The following is a 22,571-nucleotide window of genomic DNA, read 5'->3' as shown; positions in this document are numbered from 1 at the left end:
GGCAGCGAGAGTCTGACCCGTAACCGGCAGCGAGGGTCCGACTCTGACCCGTAACCGGCAGCGAGAGTCCGACTCTGACCCGTAACCGGCAGCGAGAGTCTGACCCGTAACCGGCAGCGAGAGTCCGACTCTGACCCGTAACCGGCAGCGAGAGTCCGACTCTGACCCGTAACCGGCAGCGAGAGTCCGACTCTGACCCGTAACCGGCAGCGAGAGTCCGACTCTGACCCGTAACCGGCAGCGAGAGTCTGACCCGTAACCGGCAGCGAGAGTCCGACTCTGACCCGTAACCGGCAGCGAGAGTCTGACCCGTAACCGGCAGCGAGAGTCCGACTCTGACCCGTAACCGGCAGCGAGGGTCTGACCCGTAACCAGCAGCGAGAGTCTGACCTGTAACCGGCAGCGAGAGTCCGACTCTGACCCGTAACCGGCAGCGAGGGTCCGACTCTGACCCGTAACCGGCAGCGAGAGTCTGACCCGTAACCGGTAGCGAGAGTCCGACTCTGACCCGTAACCGGCAGCGAGAGTCCGACTCTGACCCGTAACCGGCAGCGAGAGTCTGACCCGTAACCAGCAGCGAGGGTCTGACCCGTAACCGGCAGCAAGAGTCTGACCCGTAACCGGCAGCGAGGGTCTGACCCGTAACCGGCAGCGAGAGTCTGACTCTGACCCGTAACCGGCAGCGAGGGTCTGACCCGTAACCGGCAGCGAGGGTCTGACTCTGATCCGTAACCGGCAGCGAGTGTCTGACCCGTAACCGGCAGCGAGGGTCCGACTCTGACCCGTAACCGGCAGCGAGAGTCCGACTCTGACCCGTAACCGGCAGCGAGAGTCTGACCCGTAACCGGCAGCGAGGGTCTGACCCGTAACCGGCAGCGAGAGTCTGACCTGTAACCGGCAGCGAGAGTCCGACTCTGACCCGTAACCGGCAGCGAGGGTCCGACTCTGACCCGTAACCGGCAGCGAGAGTCCGACACTGACCCGTAACCGGCAGCGAGAGTCTGACCCGTAACCGGCAGCGAGAGTCCGACTCTGACCCGTAACCGGCAGCGAGATTCTGACCCGTAACCGGCAGCGAGAGTCCTACTCTGACCCGTAACCGGCAGCGAGGGTCTGACCCGTAACTGGCAGCGAGAGTCTGACCTGTAACCGGCAGCGAGGGTCCGACTCTGACCCGTAACCGGCAGCGAGAGTCCGACCCGTAACCGGCAGCGAGAGTCCGACTCTGACCCGTAACCGGCAGCGAGAGTCCGACTCTGACCCGTAACCGGCAGCGAGAGTCTGACCCGTAACCGGCAGCGAGGGTCTGACCCGTAACCGGCAGTGAGAGTCTGACCCGTAACCGGCAGCGAGAGTCCGACTGACCCGTAACCGGCAGCGAGAGTCTGACCCGTAACCGGCAGCGAGGGTCCGACTCTGACCCGTAACCGGCAGCGAGAGTCCGACTCTGACCCGTAACCGGCAGCGAGAGTCTGACCCGTAACCGGCAGCGAGAGTCCGACTCTGACCCGTAACCGGCAGCGAGAGTCCGACTCTGACCCGTAACCGGCAGCGAGAGTCCGACTCTGACCCGTAACCGGCAGCGAGAGTCCGACTCTGACCCGTAACCGGCAGCGAGAGTCTGACCCGTAACCGGCAGCGAGAGTCCGACTCTGACCCGTAACCGGCAGCGAGAGTCTGACCCGTAACCGGCAGCGAGAGTCCGACTCTGACCCGTAACCGGCAGCGAGGGTCTGACCCGTAACCAGCAGCGAGAGTCTGACCTGTAACCGGCAGCGAGAGTCCGACTCTGACCCGTAACCGGCAGCGAGGGTCCGACTCTGACCCGTAACCGGCAGCGAGAGTCTGACCCGTAACCGGTAGCGAGAGTCCGACTCTGACCCGTAACCGGCAGCGAGAGTCCGACTCTGACCCGTAACCGGCAGCGAGAGTCTGACCCGTAACCAGCAGCGAGGGTCTGACCCGTAACCGGCAGCAAGAGTCTGACCCGTAACCGGCAGCGAGGGTCTGACCCGTAACCGGCAGCGAGAGTCTGACTCTGACCCGTAACCGGCAGCGAGGGTCTGACCTGTAACCGGCAGCGAGGGTCTGACTCTGACCCGTAACCGGCAGCGAGTGTCTGACCCGTAACCGGCAGCGAGGGTCCGACTCTGACCCGTAACCGGCAGCGAGAGTCTGACCCGTAACCGGTAGCGAGAGTCCGACTCTGACCCGTAACCGGCAGCGAGAGTCCGACTCTGACCCGTAACCGGCAGCGAGAGTCTGACCCGTAACCAGCAGCGAGGGTCTGACCCGTAACCGGCAGCAAGAGTCTGACCCGTAACCGGCAGCGAGGGTCTGACCCGTAACCGGCAGCGAGAGTCTGACTCTGACCCGTAACCGGCAGCGAGGGTCTGACCCGTAACTGGCAGCGAGGGTCTGACTCTGACCCGTAACCGGCAGCGAGTGTCTGACCCGTAACCGGCAGCGAGGGTCCGACTCTGACCCGTAACCGGCAGCGAGAGTCCGACTCTGACCCGTAACCGGCAGCGAGAGTCTGACCCGTAACCGGCAGCGAGGGTCTGACCCGTAACCGGCAGCGAGAGTCTGACACGTAACCGGCAGCGAGGGTCTGACTCTGACCCGTAACCGGCAGCGAGGGTCCGTCTCTGACCCGTAACCGGCAGCGAGAGTCTGACCCGTAACCGGCAGCGAGAGTCCGGGTCTGACCCGTAACCGGCAGCGAGAGTCCGACTCTGACCCGTAACCGGCAGCGAGAGTCCGACTCTGACCCGTAACCGGCAGCGAGAGTCTGACCCGTAACCGGCAGCGAGGGTCTGACTCTGACCCGTAACCAGCAGCGAGGGTCTGACCCGTAACCGTCAGCGAGGGACTGACCCGTAACCGGCAGCGAAGGTCTGACCCGAAACCGGCAGCGAGGGTCTGACCCGTAACCAGCAGCGAGGGTCTGACTCTGACCCGTAACCGGCAGCGAGGGTCTGACCCGTAACCGGCTGCGAGGGTCTGACCCGTAACCGGCAGCGAGGGTCTGACCCGTAACCAGCAGCGATGGTCTCACTCTGACCCGTAACCAGCAGCGAGGGTCTGACTCTGACCCGTAACCGGCAGCGAGGGTCTGACCCGTAACCGGCAGCGAGAGTCCGACTCTGACCCGTAACCGGCAGCGAGGGTCCGACTCTGACCCGTAACCGGCAGCGAGGGTCTGACTGACCCGTAACCGGCAGCGAGGGTCCGACTCTGACCCGTAACCGGCAGCGAGGGTCTGACTGACCCGTAACCGGCAGCGAGGGTCCGACTCTTACCCGTAACCGGCAGCGAGGGTCCGACCCGTAACCGGCAGCGAGCGTCTGACCCGTAACCGGCAGCGAGGGTCTGACCCGCAACTGGCAGCCGGTTACTGCCACACCCTGAACTGTCACAGGCAGTGATATTCTCTGTGTGCTGACTAAATCAATAATTGTTCTCTCTGTTGCAGGGTCAGCGAAGCTCCACGATGGAGCTGGTACAGGGTGCGGGCACTGCCCTACGGCCAGTGGAGGACACCGTGCGGGAGACCATTCCGTCGCGGACCGGCAGGCGGCCAGCCGAGGCGGCCGAGGACGACGACTGCTTCATCTGCTCCGAGTGCGGCATGAGCTTCGAGCAGTACGGCCAGCTGAAGCTGCACCTGGCAGCCCACGGCAGGGGCGACCGCCGGCACCTCCCGTGCCCAGCCTGCGGCAAGCGTTTCGGCTGCTCCTCGCACCTGGCTCAGCACCAGCGCACCCACTCCGGGGAGAGGCCCTTCCAGTGCTCCGCCTGCGGCCGGGGCTTCAGCCGCTCGGCCACCCTTCGCCGCCACCAGGTGACCCACACCGGCGCCAAGCCTTACAAGTGCCCCAGCTGCGCCAAGGAGTTCAGCCACTCTTCCTCGCTGACCAAACACCAGCACCGCCACAACGAGGACTGGCCCCTTCAGTGCGGCGTCTGCAGCCGGGAGTTCAAGCAGCGCTCGGCGCTGGGCATCCACAAACTCTACCATGCGGCGGAGAAGCGGCGGCGAGAACACCAGGTAGCGCCGCCTACCCGTCTCTGTGAGGGAGCTACGTGGGGGTGGGGGGGGGTGGTATAGATAACCAAGCTCGGCCTCAGCAACAGGGAGTAATAGTGGAACCCCAACTGAAGGGGAAATCAGATTGCTCCACTAAGGAGGGTAGACAAGGGTGGCACGGTTGATGTCATATATCTAGACTTCCTGAAGGTCGTCAATAAGATGCCACGTTACAGGCTGATGAATCAATTTAGGTGGATTGACCTAAATTGTCCCTTAGTGTCCAAAGATGTGCAGGTTAGGTGGATTGGCCGTGCTAAATTGCCCCTTAGTGTCCAAAGATGTGCAGGTTAGGTGGATTGGCCGTGCTAAATTGTCCCTTAGTGTCCAAAGATGTGCAGGTTAGGTGGATTGGCTGTGCTAAATTGCCCCTTAGTGTCCAAAGATGTGCAGGTTAGGTGGATTGGCCGTGCTAAATTGCCCCTTAGTGTCCAAAGATGTGCAGGTTAGGTGGATTGGCCGTGCTAAATTGTCCCTTAGTGTCCAAAGATGTGCAGGTTAGGTGGATTGGCCGTGCTAAATTGTCCCTTAGTGTCCAAAGATGTGCAGGTTGGGTGGATTGGCTGTGCTAAATTGTCCCTTAGTGTCCAAAGATGTGCGGGTTAGGTGGATTGGCCGTGCTAAATTGCCCCTTAGTGTCCAAAGATGTGCAGGTTAGGTGGATTGGCCGTGCTAAATTGTCCCTTAGTGTCCAAAGATGTGCAGGTTGGGTGGATTGGCTGTGCTAAATTGCCCCTTAGTGTCCAAAGATGTGCAGGTTAGGTGGATTGGCCGTGCTAAATTGTCCCTTAGTGTCCAAAGATGTGCAGGTTAGGTGGATTGGCCGCGCTACCCTTTTATGAGGGGCATAGACAGAGTGGATAGTCAGAGGCTTTTCCCCAGGGTAGAGGGGTCAATTACTAGGGGGCATAGGTTTAAGGTGAGAGGGGCAAAGTTTAGAGTAGATGTACGAGGCAAGTTTTTTACGCAGAGGGTAGTGGGTGCCTGGAACTCACTACCGGAGGAGGTAGTGGAGGCAGGGACGATAGGGACATTTAAGGGGCATCTTGACAAATATATGAATAGGATGGGAATAGAAGGATACGGACCCAGGAAGTGTAGAAGATTGTAGTTTAGTCGGGCAGTATGGTCGGCACGGGCTTGGAGGGCCGAAGGGCCTGTTCCTGTGCTGTACATTTCTTTGTTCTTTCTTTGTTTGTTAAATTGCCCCTCCGCGTCCAAAGATGTGCAGGTTAGGTGGATTGGCCGGGCTAAATTGTCCCTTAGTGTCCAAAGATGTGCAGGTTAGGTGGATTGGCCGTGCTAAATTGCCCCTTCGCGTCCAAAGATGTGCAGGTTAGGTGGATTGGCCGGGCTAAATTGTCCCTTAGTGTCCAAAGATGTGCAGGTTAGGTGGATTGGCCGTGCTAAATTGCCCCTCCGCGTCCAAAGATGTGAAGGTTAGGTGGATTGGCCGTGCTAAATTGCCCCTTCGCGTCCAAAGATGTGCAGGTTAGGTGGATTAGCCGGGGTAAATTGTCCCTTAGTGTCCAAAGATGTGCAGGTTAGGTGGATTGGCCGTGCTAAATTGTCCCTTAGTGTCCAAAGATGTGCAGGTTAGGTGGATTGGCCGCGCTAAATTGCCCCTTCGCGTCCAAAGATGTGCACGTTAGGTGGATTGGCCGGGCTAAATTGTCCCTTAGTGTCCAAAGATGTGCAGGTTAGGTGGATTGGCCGTGCTAAATTGCCCCTTACTGTCCAAAGATGTGCAGGTTAGGTGGATTGGCCGTGCTAAATTGCCCCTTAGTGTCCAAAGATGTGCAGGTTAGGTGGATTGGCCGTGCTAAATTGTCCCTTAGTGTCCAAAGATGTGCAGGTTAGGTGGATTGGCCGAGCTAAATTGTCCCTTAGTGTCCAAAGATGTACAGGTTAGGTGGATTGGCCGTGCTAAATTGCCCTTAGTGTCCAAAGATGTGCAGGTTAGGTGGATTGGCCGTGCTAAATTGCCGATTTGTGTCCAAAGATGTGGTTAGGTGGATTGGCCGTGCTAAATTGTCCCTTAGTGTCCAAAGATGTAGAGGTTAGGTGGATTGGCCGTGCTAAATTGCCCTTAGTGTCCAAAGATGTGCAGGTTAGGTGGATTGGCCGTGCTAAATTGCCCCTTAGTGTCCACAGATATACAGGTTAGGTGGATTGGCCGTGCTAAATTGCCCCTTAGTGTCCAAAGATGTGCAGGTTAGGTGGATTGGCCGTGCTAAATTGTCCCTCCGCGTCCAAAGATATGCAGGTTAGGTGGATTGGCCGTGCTAAATTGCCCCATAGTGTCCAAAGATATGCAGGTTAGGTGGATTGGCCGTGCTAAATTGTCCCTTAGTCTCCAAAGATGTGCAGGTTAGGTGGATTGGCCGTGCTAAATTGTCCCTTAGTGTCCAAAGATGTGCAGGTTAGGTGGATTGGCCGTGCTAAATTGTCCCTTAGTGTCCAAAGATGTGCAGGTTAGGTGGATTGGCCGTGCTAAATTGTCCCTTAGTCTCCAAAGATGTGCAGGTTAGGTGGATTGGCCGTGCTAAATTGCCCCTTAGTGTCCACAGATGTGCAGGTTAGGTGGATTGGCCGTGCTAAATTGCCCCTTAGTGTCCAAAGATGTGCAGGTTAGGTGGATTGGCCGTGCTAAATTGTCCCTTAGTGTCCAAAGATGTGCGGGTTAGGTGGATTGGCCGTGCTAAATTGTCCCTTAGTGTCCAAAGATGTGCAGGTTAGGTGGATTGGCCGTGCTAAATTGCCGCTTTGTGTCCAAAGATGTGGTTAGGTGGATTGGCCGTGCTAAATTGTCCCTTAGTGTCCAAAGATGTACAGGTTAGGTGGATTGGCCGTGCTAAATTGCCGCTTTGTGTCCAAAGATGTGGTTAGGTGGATTGGCCGTGCTAAATTGTCCCTTAGTGTCCAAAGATGTGCAGGTTAGGTGGATTGGCCGTGCTAAATTGCCGCTTTGTGTCCAAAGATGTGGTTAGGTGGATTGGCCGTGCTAAATTGTCCGATAGTGTCCAAAGATGTGCAGGTTAGGTGGATTGGCCGTGCTAAATTGTCCCTTAGTGTTAAAAAATGTGCAGGTTAGGTGATTGACCGTGCTAAATTGTCCCTTAGTGTCCAAAGATGTGCAGGTTAGGTGGATTGGCCGTGCTAAATTGTCCCTTAGTGTCCAAAGATGTACAGGTTAGGTGGGTTGGCCGTGCTAAATTGTCCCTTAGTGTCCAAAGATGTGGAGGTTAGGTGGATTGGCCGTGCTAAATTGTCCCTTAGTGTCCAAAGATGTGCAGGTTAGGTGGATTGGCCGTGCTAAATTGTCCCTTAGTCTCCAAAGATGTGCAGGTTAGGTGGATTGGCCGTGCTAAATTGTCCCTTAGTGTCCAAAGATGTGCAGGTTAGGTGGATTGGCCGTGCTAAATTGTCCCTTAGTCTCCAAAGATGTGCAGGTTAGGTGGATTGGCCGTGCTAAATTGTCCCTTAGTGTCCAAAGATGTACAGGTTAGGTGGATTGGCCGTGCTAAATTGTCCCTTAGTGTCCAAAGATGTGCAGGTTAGGTGGATTGGCCGTGCTAAATTGTCCAAAGATGTGCAGGTTAGGTGGATTGGCCGTGCTAAATTGCCCCTTAGTGTCCATAGATGTACAGGTTAGGTGGGTTGGCCGTGCTAAATTGTCCCTTAGTGTCCAAAGATGTGGAGGTTAGGTGGATTGGCCGTGCTAAATTGTCCCTTAGTGTCCAAAGATGTGCAGGTTAGGTGGATTGGCCGTGCTAAATTGTCCCTTAGTGTCCAAAGATGTGCAGGTTAGGTGGATTGGCCGTGCTAAATTGTCCCTTAGTGTCCAAAGATGTGCAGGTTAGGTGGATTGGCCGTGCTAAATTGTCCCTTAGTGTCCAAAGATGTGCAGGTTAGGTGGATTGGCCGTGCTAAATTGTCCCTTAGTCTCCAAAGATGTGCAGGTTAGGTGGATTGGCCGTGCTAAATTGCCCCTTAGTGTCCACAGATGTGCAGGTTAGGTGGATTGGCCGTGCTAAATTGCCCCTTAGTGTCCAAAGATGTGCAGGTTAGGTGGATTGGCCGTGCTAAATTGTCCCTTAGTGTCCAAAGATGTGCGGGTTAGGTGGATTGGCCGTGCTAAATTGTCCCTTAGTGTCCAAAGATGTGCAGGTTAGGTGGATTGGCCGTGCTAAATTGCCGCTTTGTGTCCAAAGATGTGGTTAGGTGGATTGGCCGTGCTAAATTGTCCCTTAGTGTCCAAAGATGTACAGGTTAGGTGGATTGGCCGTGCTAAATTGCCGCTTTGTGTCCAAAGATGTGGTTAGGTGGATTGGCCGTGCTAAATTGTCCCTTAGTGTCCAAAGATGTGCAGGTTAGCTGGATTGGCCGTGCTAAATTGCCGCTTTGTGTCCAAAGATGTGGTTAGGTGGATTGGCCGTGCTAAATTGTCCCATAGTGTCCAAAGATGTGCAGGTTAGGTGGATTGGCCGTGCTAAATTGTCCCTTAGTGTTAAAAAATGTGCAGGTTAGGTGATTGACCGTGCTAAATTGTCCCTTAGTGTCCAAAGATGTGCAGGTTAGGTGGATTGGCCGTGCTAAATTGTCCCTTAGTGTCCAAAGATGTGCAGGTTAGGTGGATTGGCCGTGCTAAATTGCCGCTTTGTGTCCAAAGATGTGGTTAGGTGGATTGGCCGTGCTAAATTGTCCCTTAGTGTCCAAAAATGTGCAGGTTGGGTGGATTGGCCGTGCTAAATTGTCCCTTAGTGTCCAAAGATGTGCAGGTTAGGTGATTGGCCGTGCTAAATTGCCGCTTTGTGTCCAAAGATGTGGTTAGGTGGATTGGCCGTGCTAAATTGTCGCTTAGTGTCCAAAGATGTGCAGGTTAGATGGATTGGCCATGCTAAATTGTCCCTTAGTGTCCAAAGATGTGCGGGTTAGGTGGATTGGCCGTGCTAAATTGTCCCTTAGTGTCCAAAGATGTGCAGGTTAGGTGATTGACCGTGCTAAATTGCCCCATAGTGTCCAAAGATGTACGGGTTAGGTGGATTGGCCGTGCTAAATTGCCCCTTAGTGTCCAAAGATGTGCAGGTTAGGTGGATTGGCCGTGCTAAATTGTCCCTTAGTGTCCAAAGATGTGCAGGTTAGGTGGATTGGCCGTGATAAATTGTCCCTTAGTGTCCACAGATGTGCAGGTTAGGTGGATTGGCCGTGCTAAATTGCCCCTCAGTGTCCAAAGATGTGCAGGTTAGGTGGATTGGCCGTGCTAAATTGTCCCTTAGTGTTCAAAGATGTGCAGGTTAGGTGGATTGGCCGTGCTAAATTGTCCCTCAGTGTCCAACAATGTGCAGGTTAGGTGGATTGGCCGTGCTAAATTGTCCCTTAGTGTCCAAGATGTGCGGGTTAGGTGGATTGGCCGTGCTAAATTGTCCCTTAGTGTCCAAAGATGTGCAGGTTAGGTGGATTGGCCGTGCTAAATTGTCCCTTAGTGTCCAAAGATGTGCAGGTTAGGTGGATTGGCCGTGCTAAATTGCCCCTTCGCTTCCAAAGATGTGCAGGTTAGGTGATTGACCGTGCTAAATTGCCGATTTGTGTCCAAAGATGTGCAGGTTAGTTGGATTGGCCGTGCTAAATTGTCCCTTAGTGTCCAAAGATGTGCAGGTTAGGTAGGGTTACGGGGATCAGCCGGGAGGGGAGTGGGCTTCAGTAGGGCATTCTTTTGGAGAGTTGATGCAGACTCGATGGGCCGAATGGTGTCCTGCAGTGTCGGGATTCTGTGGAGTACTGGTACAGCTTTGGTCTCCGCTGTAAAGGATTCAATTGGATTAGCGGCTCAGAGAAGATATACGCGACATGTCCCGGGGTGCAGGGTGGGTGTGTTGGACGTGGGGGAATGTAGTCTTCTGAGGAAAGGTTGAGCTGGTCCGGCCTGTATCCATAAAATGCTGAGGCGGGCGGGGGGGGGGGGGGGGGTGGGGGGGGGGGGGGGGGGGGGGTGGCGCTCTGACAGGGTGGGTACCTCGTGGGCGAGGGTAGAAATAGGGGAGAGATTTGACAATGATAGATCTCCGATTTAAGAAGGAGATGAGGAGAAATTTCATCTGTCAAGAGTGTCACGCATTGTGTTCCCAGAGGGCGGTGGAGCATGCTCGAGGGGTAGAATGGTCGACTCCTGCACCCAATTAGCATCTTCAGAATTCATTTTGCCAGCTGCACATCTTTAAGGGACAATGTTTTTTTTTTAATAAACATTTATTGGGGTATTTTTGGTATAGAAACAACAACTAAATAGACGATACGTGAATCCATAAACATAGTGCAAAAACTGTTTACCTTGCGTACAATTCCTACTCTTATTGACCCCCTATTCTTACCGAAACCTGACTCTCCCCACCACCCTGTCTGCTGACGAATTTTCCGCAAAGCAGTCGGCGAATGGTTGCCACCTCCGTGCGAACCTGAACAGTGACTCTCTCAAGGCGAACTTGATTTTCTCCAAACACAGAAAGATAGCCAGGTCTCCGACTTCGGGGCTTTGAGTCCCTCCATGCCAATAGTATCCGTCTCCCGGCTACCAGGGAAGCAAAGGCCAGAACATCTGCCTCTTTCTCCTCCTGGATTCCCGGATCTTCCCACAGCCTGACTCAGCGCCACCCTTGTTTTTAACACCGTTTTTAACATCTGCAAACCCCTGCCAAAATCCCCTAAGTTCCGGACATGTGGACATGGTTCGCCGGTCCTCCCACGCATTTTGCGCGTCTGTCCTCCACCCCAAAGAATCTGCTCACCCAGGCCACTGTCATGTGAGCCCAGTGCACAACCTTAAATTGTATCAGGCTGAGCCTGACACATGTTGCAGACGCGTTGACTCTACTGAACATGTCCGCCCATATAACACCCTCTATCTCACCTCCCAGCTCCTTCTCCCACTTACGCTTCAGCTCCTCGGTCTGCGTCTCCTCCGACCCCATAAGCTCCTTTATAGATGTCCGAGACGCCCCCCTACCCACCCTCTGGAAATTACCCTGTCCTGAATCCCCCTCGGCGGTAGGAGCGGGAAGGTTGCCACCTGTTTACGAAGGAAGTCACGCACCTGCAAGTATCTGAATTTGTTTCCCCTCGCCAGCCCAAACCTTTCCTCCAGCGCCCTCATACTCGGAAAGCTCCCCTCTATGAATACATCCCCATCCTCTCAATCCCCGCTCTCCGCCATATCCGGAATCCCCCATCCATTCTTCCCGGGGCAAACCGGTGATTATTACAGATTGGGGGCCAGACCGATGCTCCCTCTGCTCCCACATTCCACCTCCACTGGCCCCCCAAACTCTCAGGGCCGCCACCACCACGGGGCTGGTGGAGTACCGCGCCGGCGGGAGCAGCAGAGGCGCAGTTACCAACGCCCCCAGACTGGCGCCCTTACAAGAAGCCGCCTCCATTCGCACCCACGGCGACAACGGGACCGCGTCCCGTCTCCGGAAATCATCGTTCATTTGGTCCACCAGCTGGGCCAGATTCGATTTATGCAGCCGGTCCCATTCCCGCGCCACTTGGATGCCCAAGTATCTGAAACTACCCCCTACTGACCTAAACGGCAGCTCCCCCAATCGCCCCTCCTGTCCCCTCGCCTGAACCACAAACATCTCATTCTTTTCCATATTTAGCTTATACCCCGAAAACCGGCCAAATTCCCCTAGAATCTTCATGATTTCCTCCATCCCCTCTACTGGGTCCGAAACGTACAGAAGCAGATCGTCCGCATAGAGCGAAACCCTGTGCTCCACCACCCCCCCGGGACCAGTCCCCTCCAGCCCCTTGAAGCTCTCAGAGTGATTGCCAACGGCTCTATAGCCAGCGCAAACAACAGTGAGGGGAGGGGGCATCCCTGTCTCGTCCCCCGGTGCAGTCTAAAATAGTCCGAAGTTGTCCTGTTCGTCCGCGCACTTGCCACAGGAGCCTGATACAGCAACCTGACCCAGTCAATAAAGCCCCGCCCGAATCCGAACAGTCCCAGTACCTCCCACAGATAGTCCCATTCTACCCGATCAAAAGCCTTTTCTGCATCCATTGCGATCACTACCTACACCTCCCTACCTTCCGGGGGTATCATGATCACATTTAACAACCTTACATTGGCCACCAACTGCATGCCCTTAACAAACCCCGTCTGCTCCTCCCCAATAACAAAAGAACAAAGAACAAAGAAATGTACAGCACAGGAACAGGCCCTTCGGCCCTCCAAGCCCGTGCCGACCATACTGCCCGACTAAACTACAATCTTCTACACTTCCTGGGTCCGTATCCCTCTATTCCCATCCTATTCATGTAATTGTCAAGTTACCCCTTAAATGTCACTATCGTCCCTGCTTCCACCACCTCCTCCGGTAGCGAGTTCCAGGCACCCACTACCCTCTGCGTAAACAACTTGCCTCGTACATCTACTCTAAACCTTGCCCCTCTCACCTTAAACCTATGCCCCCTAGTAATTGACCCCTCTACCCCGGGGAAAAGCCTCTGACTATCCACTCTGTCTATGCCCCTCATAATTTTGTAGACCTCCACCAGGTCGCCCCTCAACCTCCTTCGTTCCAGTGAGAACAAACCGAGTTTATTCAACCGCTCCTCATAGCTAACGCCCTCCATACCAGGCAACATTCTGGTAAATCTCTTCTGCACTCTCTCGAAAGCCTCCACATCCTTCTGGTAGTGTGGCGACCAGAATTGAACACTATACTCCAAGTGTGGCCTAACTAAGGTTCTATACAGCTGCAACATGACTCGCCAATTCTTATACTCAATGCCCCGGCCAATGAAGGCAAGCATGCCGTATGCCTTCTTGACTACCTTCTCCACATGTGTTGCCCCTTTCAGTGACCTGTGGACCTGTACTCCTAGATCTCTTTGACTTTCAATACTCTTGAGGGTTCTACCATTCACTGTATATTCCCTACCTGCATTAGACCTTCCAAAATGCATTACCTCACATTTGTCCGGATTAAATTCCATCTGCCATCTCTCCGCCCAAGTCTCCAAACAATCTAAATCCTGCTGTATCCTCCGACAGTCCTCATCGCTATCCGCAATTACATCAACCTTTGTGTCGTCTGCAAACTTACTAATCAGACCAGTTACATTTTCCTCTAAGTCATTTATATATACTACAAACAGCAAAGGTCCCAGCACTGATCCCTGCGGAACACCACTGGTCACAGGCCTCCAATTAGAAAAGCATCTCTCCATTGCTACTCTCTGCCTTCTGTGACCTAGCCAGTTCTGTATCCACCTTGCCAGCTCACCCCTGATCCCGTGTGACTTCACCTTTTGTACTAGTCTACCATGAGGGACCTTGTCAAAGGCCTTACTGAAGTCCATATAGACAACAGCAGCAACATTGGGCAGCACGGTAGCATTGTGGATAGCACAATTGCTTCACAGCTCCAGGGTCCCAGGTTCGATTCCGGCTTGGGTCACTGTCTGTGCGGAGTCTGCACATCCTCCCCGTGTGTGCGTGGGTTTCCTCCGGGTGCTCCGGTTTCCTCCCATAGTCCAAAGATGTGCAGGTTAGGTGGATTGGCCGTGATAAATTGCCCTTAGTGTCCAAAATTGCCCTTAGTGTTGGTAGGGTTACTGGGTTATGGGGATAGGGTGGAGGTGTTGACCTTGGGTAGGGTGCTCTTTCCAAGAGCCGGTGCAGACTCGATGGGCCGAATGGCCTCCTGCACTGTAAATTCTGTGATAATCTATGATAACATCCACTGCCCTACCTGTATCAATCATCTTTGTGACCTCTTTGAATAACTCTTATCAAGTTAGTGAGACACGACCTCCCATTCACAAAACCATGCTGCCTCTCACAAATACGTCCATTTGCTTCCAAATGGGAGTAGATCCTGTCTCGACGAATTCTCTCCAGTAATTTCCCTACCACTGACGTAAGGCTCACCAGCCTGTAGTTCCATGTGTTATCCTTGCTACCCTTCTTAAACAGAGGAACAACATTGGCTATTCTCCAGTGCACTGGGACATCACCTGAAGACAGTGAGGATCCAAAGATTTCTGTCAAGGCCTCAGCAATTTCCTCTCCAGCCTCCTTCAGTATTCTGGGGTAGATCCCATCAGGCCCTGGGGACTTAGCTACCTTAATATTTATCATGATGCCCAGCACCTCGTCTTTTTGGATCTCAATGTGACCCAGACAATCTACACCCCCTTCTCCAGACTCAACATCTACCAATTCTTTCTCTTTGGTGAATACTGATGCAAAGTATTCATTTAGTACCTCGCCCATTTCCTCTGGCTCCACACATAGATTCCCTTGCCTATCCTTCAGTGGGCCAACCCTTTCCCTGGCTACCCTCTTTCTTTTTATGTACGTGTAAAAAGCCTTGGGATTTTCCTTAACCCTATTCGCCAATGACATTTTGTGGCCCCTTCTAGCCCTCCTGACTCCTTGCTTAAGTTACTTCCTACTTTCCTTATATTCCACACAGGCTTCGTCTGTTCCCAGCCTTTTAGCCCTGACAAATGCCTCCTTTTTGTTTTTGACGAGGCCTACAATATCTCTCGTTATCCAAGGTTCCCGAAAATTGCCGTATTTATCCTTCTTCCTGACAGGAACATGCCGGCCCTGAATTCCTTTCAACTGACACTTGAAAGCCTCCCACATGTCAGATGTTGATTTGCCCTCAAACATCCACCCCCAATCTATGTTCTTCAGTTCCCGCCTAATATTGTTATAATTAGCCTTCCCCCAATTTAGCACATTCATCCTAGGACCACTCTTATCCTTGTCCACTAGCACTTTAAAACTTACTGAATTGTGGTAACTGTTCCCAAAATGCTCCCCTGGCCGGGCTCATTCCCCAATACCAGTTCCAGTACCACCCCTTTCCTAGTTGGACTGTCTACATATTGTTTTAAGAAGCCCTCCTGGATGCTCCTTACAAACTCCGCCCCGTCTAAGCCCCTGGCACTAAGTGAGTCCCAGTCAATATTGGGGAAGTTGAAGTCTCCCATCACCACAATACTGTTGTTTTTACTCTTTTCCAAAATCTGTCTACCTATCTGCTCCTCTATCTCCCGCTGGCTGTTGGGAGGCCTGTAGTAAACCCCCAACATTGTGACAGCACCCTTCTTATTCCTGATCTCTACCCATCTCGCCTCACTGCCCTCTGAGGTGTCCTCCCGTAGTGCAGCTGTGATATTCTCCCTAACCAGTAGCGCAACTCCGCCACCCGATTTACATCCCCCTCTATCCCGCCTGAAACATCTAAATCATGGAACGTTTAACTGCCAATCCTGCCCTTCCCTCAACCAGGTTTCTGTAATGGCAACAACATCATAGATCCAAGTACTAATCGAAGCTCTAAGTTCATCTGCCTTACCCGTAATAATACTTGCATTAAAATATATGCACTTCAGGCCACCAGACCCGCTGTGTTCAGCAACTTCTCCCTGTCTGCTCTGCCTCAGAGCCATACTGGCCCTATTCCCTAGTTCTCCCTCAATGCTCTCACCTTCTGACCTATTGCTCCCGTGCCCACCCCCCTGCCATACTAGTTTAAACCCTCCCGTGTGACACTAGCAAACCTCGCGGCCAGGATATTTATGCCTCTCCAGTTTAGATGCAACCCGTCCTTATATAGGTCACACCTGCCCCGGAAGAGCTCCCAGTGGTCCAGATAACGCAAACCCTCCCTCCTACACCAACTGTTTAGCCACGTGTTTAGCTGCTGTATCTTCCTATTTCTAACCTCACTGGCACGTGGCACAGGGAGTAATCCCGAGATTACAACCCTTGAGGTCCTGCCTTTTAACTTTCTGCCTAGCTCCCTGAACTCCTGCTGCAGGACCTCATGCCCCTTCCTGCCTATGTCGTTCATACCAATATGTACAACGACCTCTGCCTGTTTGCCCTCCCCCTTCAGAATGCCATCTACCCGTTCGGAGACATCCTGGACCCTGGCACCAGGAAGGCAACATACCATCCTGGAGTCTCTTTCACGTCCACAGAAGCGCCTATCTGTGCCCCTGACTATAGAGTCCCCTATGATTATTGCTCTTCTGCGCTTTGACCCTCCCTTCTGAACATCAGAGCCAGCCGTGGTGCCACTGCTCTGGCTGCTGCTGTTTTCCCCTGATAGGCTATCCCCCCCCGACAGTATCCAAAGGGGTATACCTGTTCGAGAGGGGGACAACCACAGGGGATTCCTGCACTGACTGCCTGCCCTTTCTGGTGGTCACCCATTTCTCTGCCTGCACCTTGGGTGTGACCACATTTATATAACTGCGATCTATGACGCTTTCCGCCACCTGCATGCTCCTAAGTGCATCCAACTGCTGCTCCAACCGAACCATGCGGTCTGTGAGGAGCTCCAGTTGGGTGCACTTTCTGCCGATGAAGCCATCCGGGACGCTGGAAGCCTCCCGGACCTGCCACATCTCACAGTCAGAGCACTATACCCCTCTAACTGACATTGCGTCAATTAATTAGTAAATTAAATTTAAACGTTTTTTTAAAAGTTACTGTTAACTATATGTTTCCTAGCACTAGATTTCTAATATAAATGTGAAAGCTAAATACAGTCCTCTCCGATTTCTGGCTTCGATACCCCTCTAAATTATAATTAACTAATTATGTTTAATTAGTTTACCAATGCTTAATTTTTTAAATTTAGTGTAGATTCCCAACCAGCCAATCAGGTTGCCGCTTTTCTGTGATGTCACTTCAGTTTCCGCCCCCCCCCCCCCCCCACACACAATTTGAAAAGGTAATAAAAGTAAAAATGAGTAAAAATCACTTACTTACCTTCCGAGGGTCTCAGATGCTCTCAGGTTCTCTCCCTGCTGATTAAAAGTTACAGGCCAGAAGAAAGAGAGAGAACAAAACAGTAGGGAAAAGCACCTTCTCCCACACTGCACCGAATTACCTCACTGCACCAAATTACCAAGTTCCAAATTCCCACTCTGGATGTGTCTCACTCAGGCTGTGTCTCTTTGACCTGCGCAAAGCCGTCCGGAACACAATCCTCAATCCTGGAGGACAAGCAACCTGGCATCTACATTCAACAGGGAGATTGGCCTGTAGAATCCACACTGTTCCAGGTTCTTGTCCCGCTTAAGAATCAGCGAAATCATTGCCTGTGACATCGTCGGGGGCAGCACCCCTCTTTCCCTTGCCTCATTGAACATCCTCATCAACACCGGCCCCAATATCCCAGATAACTTTTTATAGAACTCCACTGGGTATCCGTCCAGCCCCGGGGCCCTTACCCGCCTGCATGGCCTTCAAGCCCTCTACTATCTCTTCCAACCCAATTGGGGCCCCCAGCCCTTCTACCCGCTCTCCGTCCACCGTTGGGAAATTCAGCCCCTCCAAGAAGCGCCTCATCCCCTCCAGCCGTGTAGGGGGTTCCGACCTGTACAGCCTGCTATAAAAATTAAACGCCTTACTGAATCTCCAACCAGGTTCCCATCTCCGTCCTTTACTTTCCCTATCTCCCTAGCTGCCTCCCTCTTCCTAAGCTGCTGTGCAAGCATTCTGCTGGCCTTCTCCCCATGCCCATAGATCGCCCCCCTCGCCTTTCTCAGCTGCTCCACTGCCCTCCCTGTGGTCAACAAGCTAAACTCCGCCTGCAGTCTCCGCCGTTCCTTCAGGAGCCCTGCCTCTGGGGTATCCGCTTACCTCCTATCGATCGGTAATATCTCCTTCACCAGTCTGTCCGTCTCTGCCCTGTCCACCTTCTCCCTATGAGCCCGGATCGAGATCAGGTCCCCCCTTACCACCGCCTTCAGTGCTTCCCAAACCACCGCTGCCGAAGGTTCATCCGTATCATTGACCTGCAGGTAGTTCTGAATGCATTTCCTCAGCTGCTCGCACACCCCTTCGTCCGCCAAAAGTCCCACATCTAACCACCAGTGCGGGCGCTGGTTACTGTCTTTACTAACCTGCAGATTAACCCAGTGTGGAGCATGGTCTGAGATTGTGATCGCCGAGTACCCCGTGTCCACCACCCCAGCCAGTAAGGCCCTGCTCAAAGTAAAGAAATCAATCCGGGAGTACACTTTATGCACGTGTGAGTAGAAGGAGAACTCCTTCACCCTCGGCTGCCCAAATCTCCATGGATCCAGCCCCCCATCTGCTCCACGAATCCCCTCAGTTCCTTTGCCCTTGCTGGCACCCTGCCCGTTTTCGAGTTTGACCGGTCCAAGCCAGGGTCAATAACTTTGTTAAAGTCCCCTCCCATGACCGACCTGTGCGAGTCCAGGTCCGGTATCTTCCCCAGGATCCTCTTTATAAACTCCACATCATCCCAATTTGGCACGCACACATTTACTAATATCACCTGCACCCCTCCTGTTTCCCACTGACCATAATGTACTGATCTCTCACATCCGAGACTATTCTACCCACTTCAAACACCACCCGCTTATTGATCAGGATCGCGACCCCTCTAGTCTTTGAATCCAGTCCCGAGTGAAAGACCTGACTGACCCAGCCTTTCCTCAATCTAATCTGGTCAGTTTCTCTAAGGTGCGTCTCCTGCAACATTACCACGTCCGCCTTCAGTCCCCTAAGATGCACGAACACACGTGCCCTTTTGACCGGCCCATTTAACCCTCGAACATTCCAGGTGATCAGCCGAGTTGGGGGGCTCATTGCCTGCCCCCCCCCCCCCCCCCCCGCTCCGCCGATCCGTCATCCCCATTTTTAGGCCCTCCACCAGCCCGTGATCCGCGCCACGACCGGCCCGCCCCCATCAAGCCCCCGACCTCCTCTCTGTCCCTCAGCCCAAGTCCCTCCCTCGCCAGCAGAACATTCCCCCCCCCCCCCAGTAACAACACTCTGTAACCCAATCCCTTTCTCAAACCAAACATGTGCACAATCCCCACTGCGTGTCCGTGAGCTAGCCCGCCCAGCTACCTTGGTGGCCCCCATCCCCGGCGCCAGATAGTCTCCCACCTATTGTTCCCTCCCCCCCCCAAACAAACTCCAACATCAAACAATCCCCACACAATTGCCCAACAGAAAACACCAAAAACTAGCACACCTCCATCCCCCAACAGTGCAAATGAAAACCTAAACTCACTCCGCTTCTACTGCTGGTTCCAAGCAAAACGAAAAACATTTTACAAAAACAGAAACACGAACGTTGCAGCCAAATTCAAAAGGTCTCAGTCCTTCGTCAGCCCTATCTTGCAAAGTCCAACGCGTCCTCAGGCGACTCGAAAGTGCTGATCCTCATGCGTGACCCAGAGACGGGCTGGGTATAACAGTCCAAACTTCACCTTTTTCTTGAAACGGATCGCCCTGATCGGGTTGAAGCCGGCTCTCCTCCTGGCCACCTCCACGCTCAGGTCTTGGTAAACCCGCAGGATGCTATTGTCCCACTTACAGCTCCGTGTCTGCCCACTGCAGAATACGCTCCTTATCCGAGACCCTGTGGAATCTCACCACCATAGCCCTCGGGGTGGGGGTGGGGGTGGGGGTGGGGGGGGTCTCCCATTCGCGACTTTCTCGCGAGTGCTCTGTGAGCCCTGTCCACCTCCAAGGGCCGGGAGAATGCCCCCTCCCCCAGCAGCTTCTCAAACATGTCCGCGATGCATGCCCCAGCGTCCGTTCCTTCGGACCCCTCCGGGAGCCCGACAATTCTTAGGTTCTGCCGGTGGGACCTATTCTCTAGGACCTCCACCTTCTGCAGGAGCTTCTTCTGCTGGTCTCACAGCATCCCCACCTCCAGCTCCACCGCAGTCTGATGCTCCTCCTGCTCAGCCGGCCCCTTCTCCACCTTGTGGATCGCCCGGTCCTGGACTTCCAACCTGAGCTCCAACTGCTCAATCGACGCTTTTATCGGGTCCAAGCAGTCCCGTTTCTGCGTAGCAAAGCCTTCCTGAATGACTTGCATCAGCTGCTCCATAGACTGCTGGGTCGACAAGCCAGAGGTCCGACCCTCCGCCATGCTGTCCCCTGTTGCAACTACAGCCCAAGTCTTCTCTGTCTTTTTGTTTCTGCCCTTACGAACACTTCTAGTATTTTTCTCCATGCACCGAAGTGGGAATTCAGTAGAGAATTGCCACTAACATCCGTTCTACAAGTCAAGTCCGTTAAAAGATCGGGGAGACAGGTCCAAAAGTCCGACCAGAGCAGGAGCCACCGAATGTGCGACTTACTCCTTCATAGCCGCCTCCGGAAGCACTAAGGGACAATTTAGCACGGTCAATCCACCTAACCTGCACATCTTTGGACACTAAGGGGCAATTTAACACGGCCAATCCACCTAACCTGCACATCTTTGGACACTAAGGGACAATTTAGCACGGCCAATCCACCTAACCTGCACATCTTTGGACACTAAGGGACAATTTAGCACGGCCAATCCACCTAACCTGCACATCTTTGGACACTAAGGGACAATTTAGCACAGCCAATCCACCTAACCTGTACATCTTTGGACACTAAGGGACAATTTAGCACGGCCAATCCACCTAACCTGCACATCTTTGGACACTAAGGGACAATTTAGCACGGCCAATCCACCTAACCTGCACATCTTTGGACACTAAGGGACAATTTAGCACGGCCAATCCACCTAACCTGTACATCTTTGGACACTAAGGGACAATTTAGCACGGCCAATCCACCTAACCTGCACATTTTTGGACACTAAGGGACAATTTAGCACGGCCAATCCACCTAACCTGCACATCTTTGGACACTGAGGGACAATTTAGCACGGCCAATCCACCTAACCTGCACATCTTTGGACACTAAGGGACAATTTAGCACGGCCAATCCACCTAACCTGTACATCTTTGGACACTAAGGGACAATTTAGCACGGCCAACCCACCTAACCTGCACATCTTTGGACACTAAGGGACAGTTTAGCCCGGCCAATCCACCTAACCTGCACATCTTTGGACACTAAGGGACAATTTAACACGGCCAATCCACCTAACCCGAACATCTTTGGACACTAAGGGACAATTTAGCACGGCAAATCCACCTAACCCGCACATCTTTGGACACTGAAGGACAATTTAGCACGGCCAATCCACCCAACCTGCACATCTTTGGACACTAAGGGACAATTTAGCACGGCCAATCCACCTAACCCGCACATCTTTGGACACTAAGGGACAATTTAGCACGGTCAATCCACCTAACCTGCACATCTTTGGACACTAAGGGACAATTTCGCACGGCCAATCCACCTAACCCGCACATCTTTGGACACTGAAGGACAATTTAGCACGGCCAATCCACCTAACCTGCACATCTTTGGACACTAAGGGACAATTTAGCACGGCCAATCCACCTAACCCGCACATCTTTGGACACTAAGGGACAATTTAGCACGGCCAATCCACCTAACCTGCACATCTTTGGACGCGAAGGGACAATTTAACACGGCCAATCCACCTAACCTGTACATCTTTGGACACTAAGGGACAATTTAACACGGCCAATCCACCTAACCTGCACATCTTTGGACACTAAGGGACAATTTAGCACGGCCAATCCACCTAACCTGTACATCTTTGGACACTAAGGGACAATTTAACACGGCCAATCCACCTAACCTGCACATCTTTGGACACTAAGGGACAATTTAACACGGCCAATCCACCTAACCTGCACATCTTTGGACATTAAGGGAAAGTTTAGCACGGCCAATCCACCTAAGCTGCACATCTTTGGACACTAAGGGACAATTTAGCACGGCCAATCCACCTAACCCGCACATCTTTGGACACTAAGGGACAATTTAGCACGGCCAATCCACCTAACCCGCACATCTTTGGACACTAAGGGACAATTTAGCACGGCCAATCCACCTAACCCGCACATCTTTGGACACTAAGGGACAATTTAGCATGGCCAATCCACCTAACCTGCACATCTTTGGACACTAAGGGACAATTTAACACGGCCAATCCACCTAACCTGCACATCTTTGGACACTAAGGGACAATTTAGCACGGCCAATCCACCTAACCTGCACATCTTTGGACACTAAGGGACAATTTAACACGGCCAATCCACCTAACCTGCACATCTTTGGACACTAAGGGACAATTTAACACGGCCAATCCACCTAACCCGCACATCTTTGGACACTAAGGGACAATTTAACACGGCCAATCCACCTAACCTGCACATCTTTGGACACTAAGGGACAATTTAGCACGGCCAATCCACCTAACCTGCACATCTTTGGACACTAAGGGACAATTTAACACGGCCAATCCACCTAACCTGCACATCTTTGGACACTAAGGGACAATTTAACACGGCCAATCCACCTAACCCGCACATCTTTGGACACTAAGGGACAATTTAACACGGCCAATCCACCTAACCTGCACATCTTTGGACACTAAGGGACAATTTAACACGGCCAATCCACCTAACCCGCACATCTTTGGACACTAAGGGACAATTTAACACGGCCAATCCACCTAACCTGCACATCTTTGGACACTAA

General features: G+C 53.0%; 1 protein-coding gene across 1 annotated transcript in view; it reads left to right on the top strand.

Annotated features, from left to right (window-relative positions):
- The first annotated feature begins 3,463 nt into the window (after nt 1-3,463).
- LOC140402824 (uncharacterized) overlaps nt 3,464-22,571 on the top strand; it is a 31,024-nt gene continuing 11,916 nt past the window's right edge. The window contains exon 1 of the mRNA XM_072490443.1: nt 3,464-4,051. Within this exon, the coding sequence (XP_072346544.1) occupies nt 3,494-4,051 (558 nt within the window). The 5' untranslated portion in view covers nt 3,464-3,493. The remainder of the gene's footprint in view (nt 4,052-22,571) is intronic.

This window comes from Scyliorhinus torazame, chromosome 26 (assembly GCF_047496885.1).
Source record: "Scyliorhinus torazame isolate Kashiwa2021f chromosome 26, sScyTor2.1, whole genome shotgun sequence".
NCBI lineage: Eukaryota > Metazoa > Chordata > Chondrichthyes > Carcharhiniformes > Scyliorhinidae > Scyliorhinus > Scyliorhinus torazame.
Note: the sequence above shows the minus strand (reverse complement) of the source record. Positions and strands in the feature narration are given on the sequence as shown.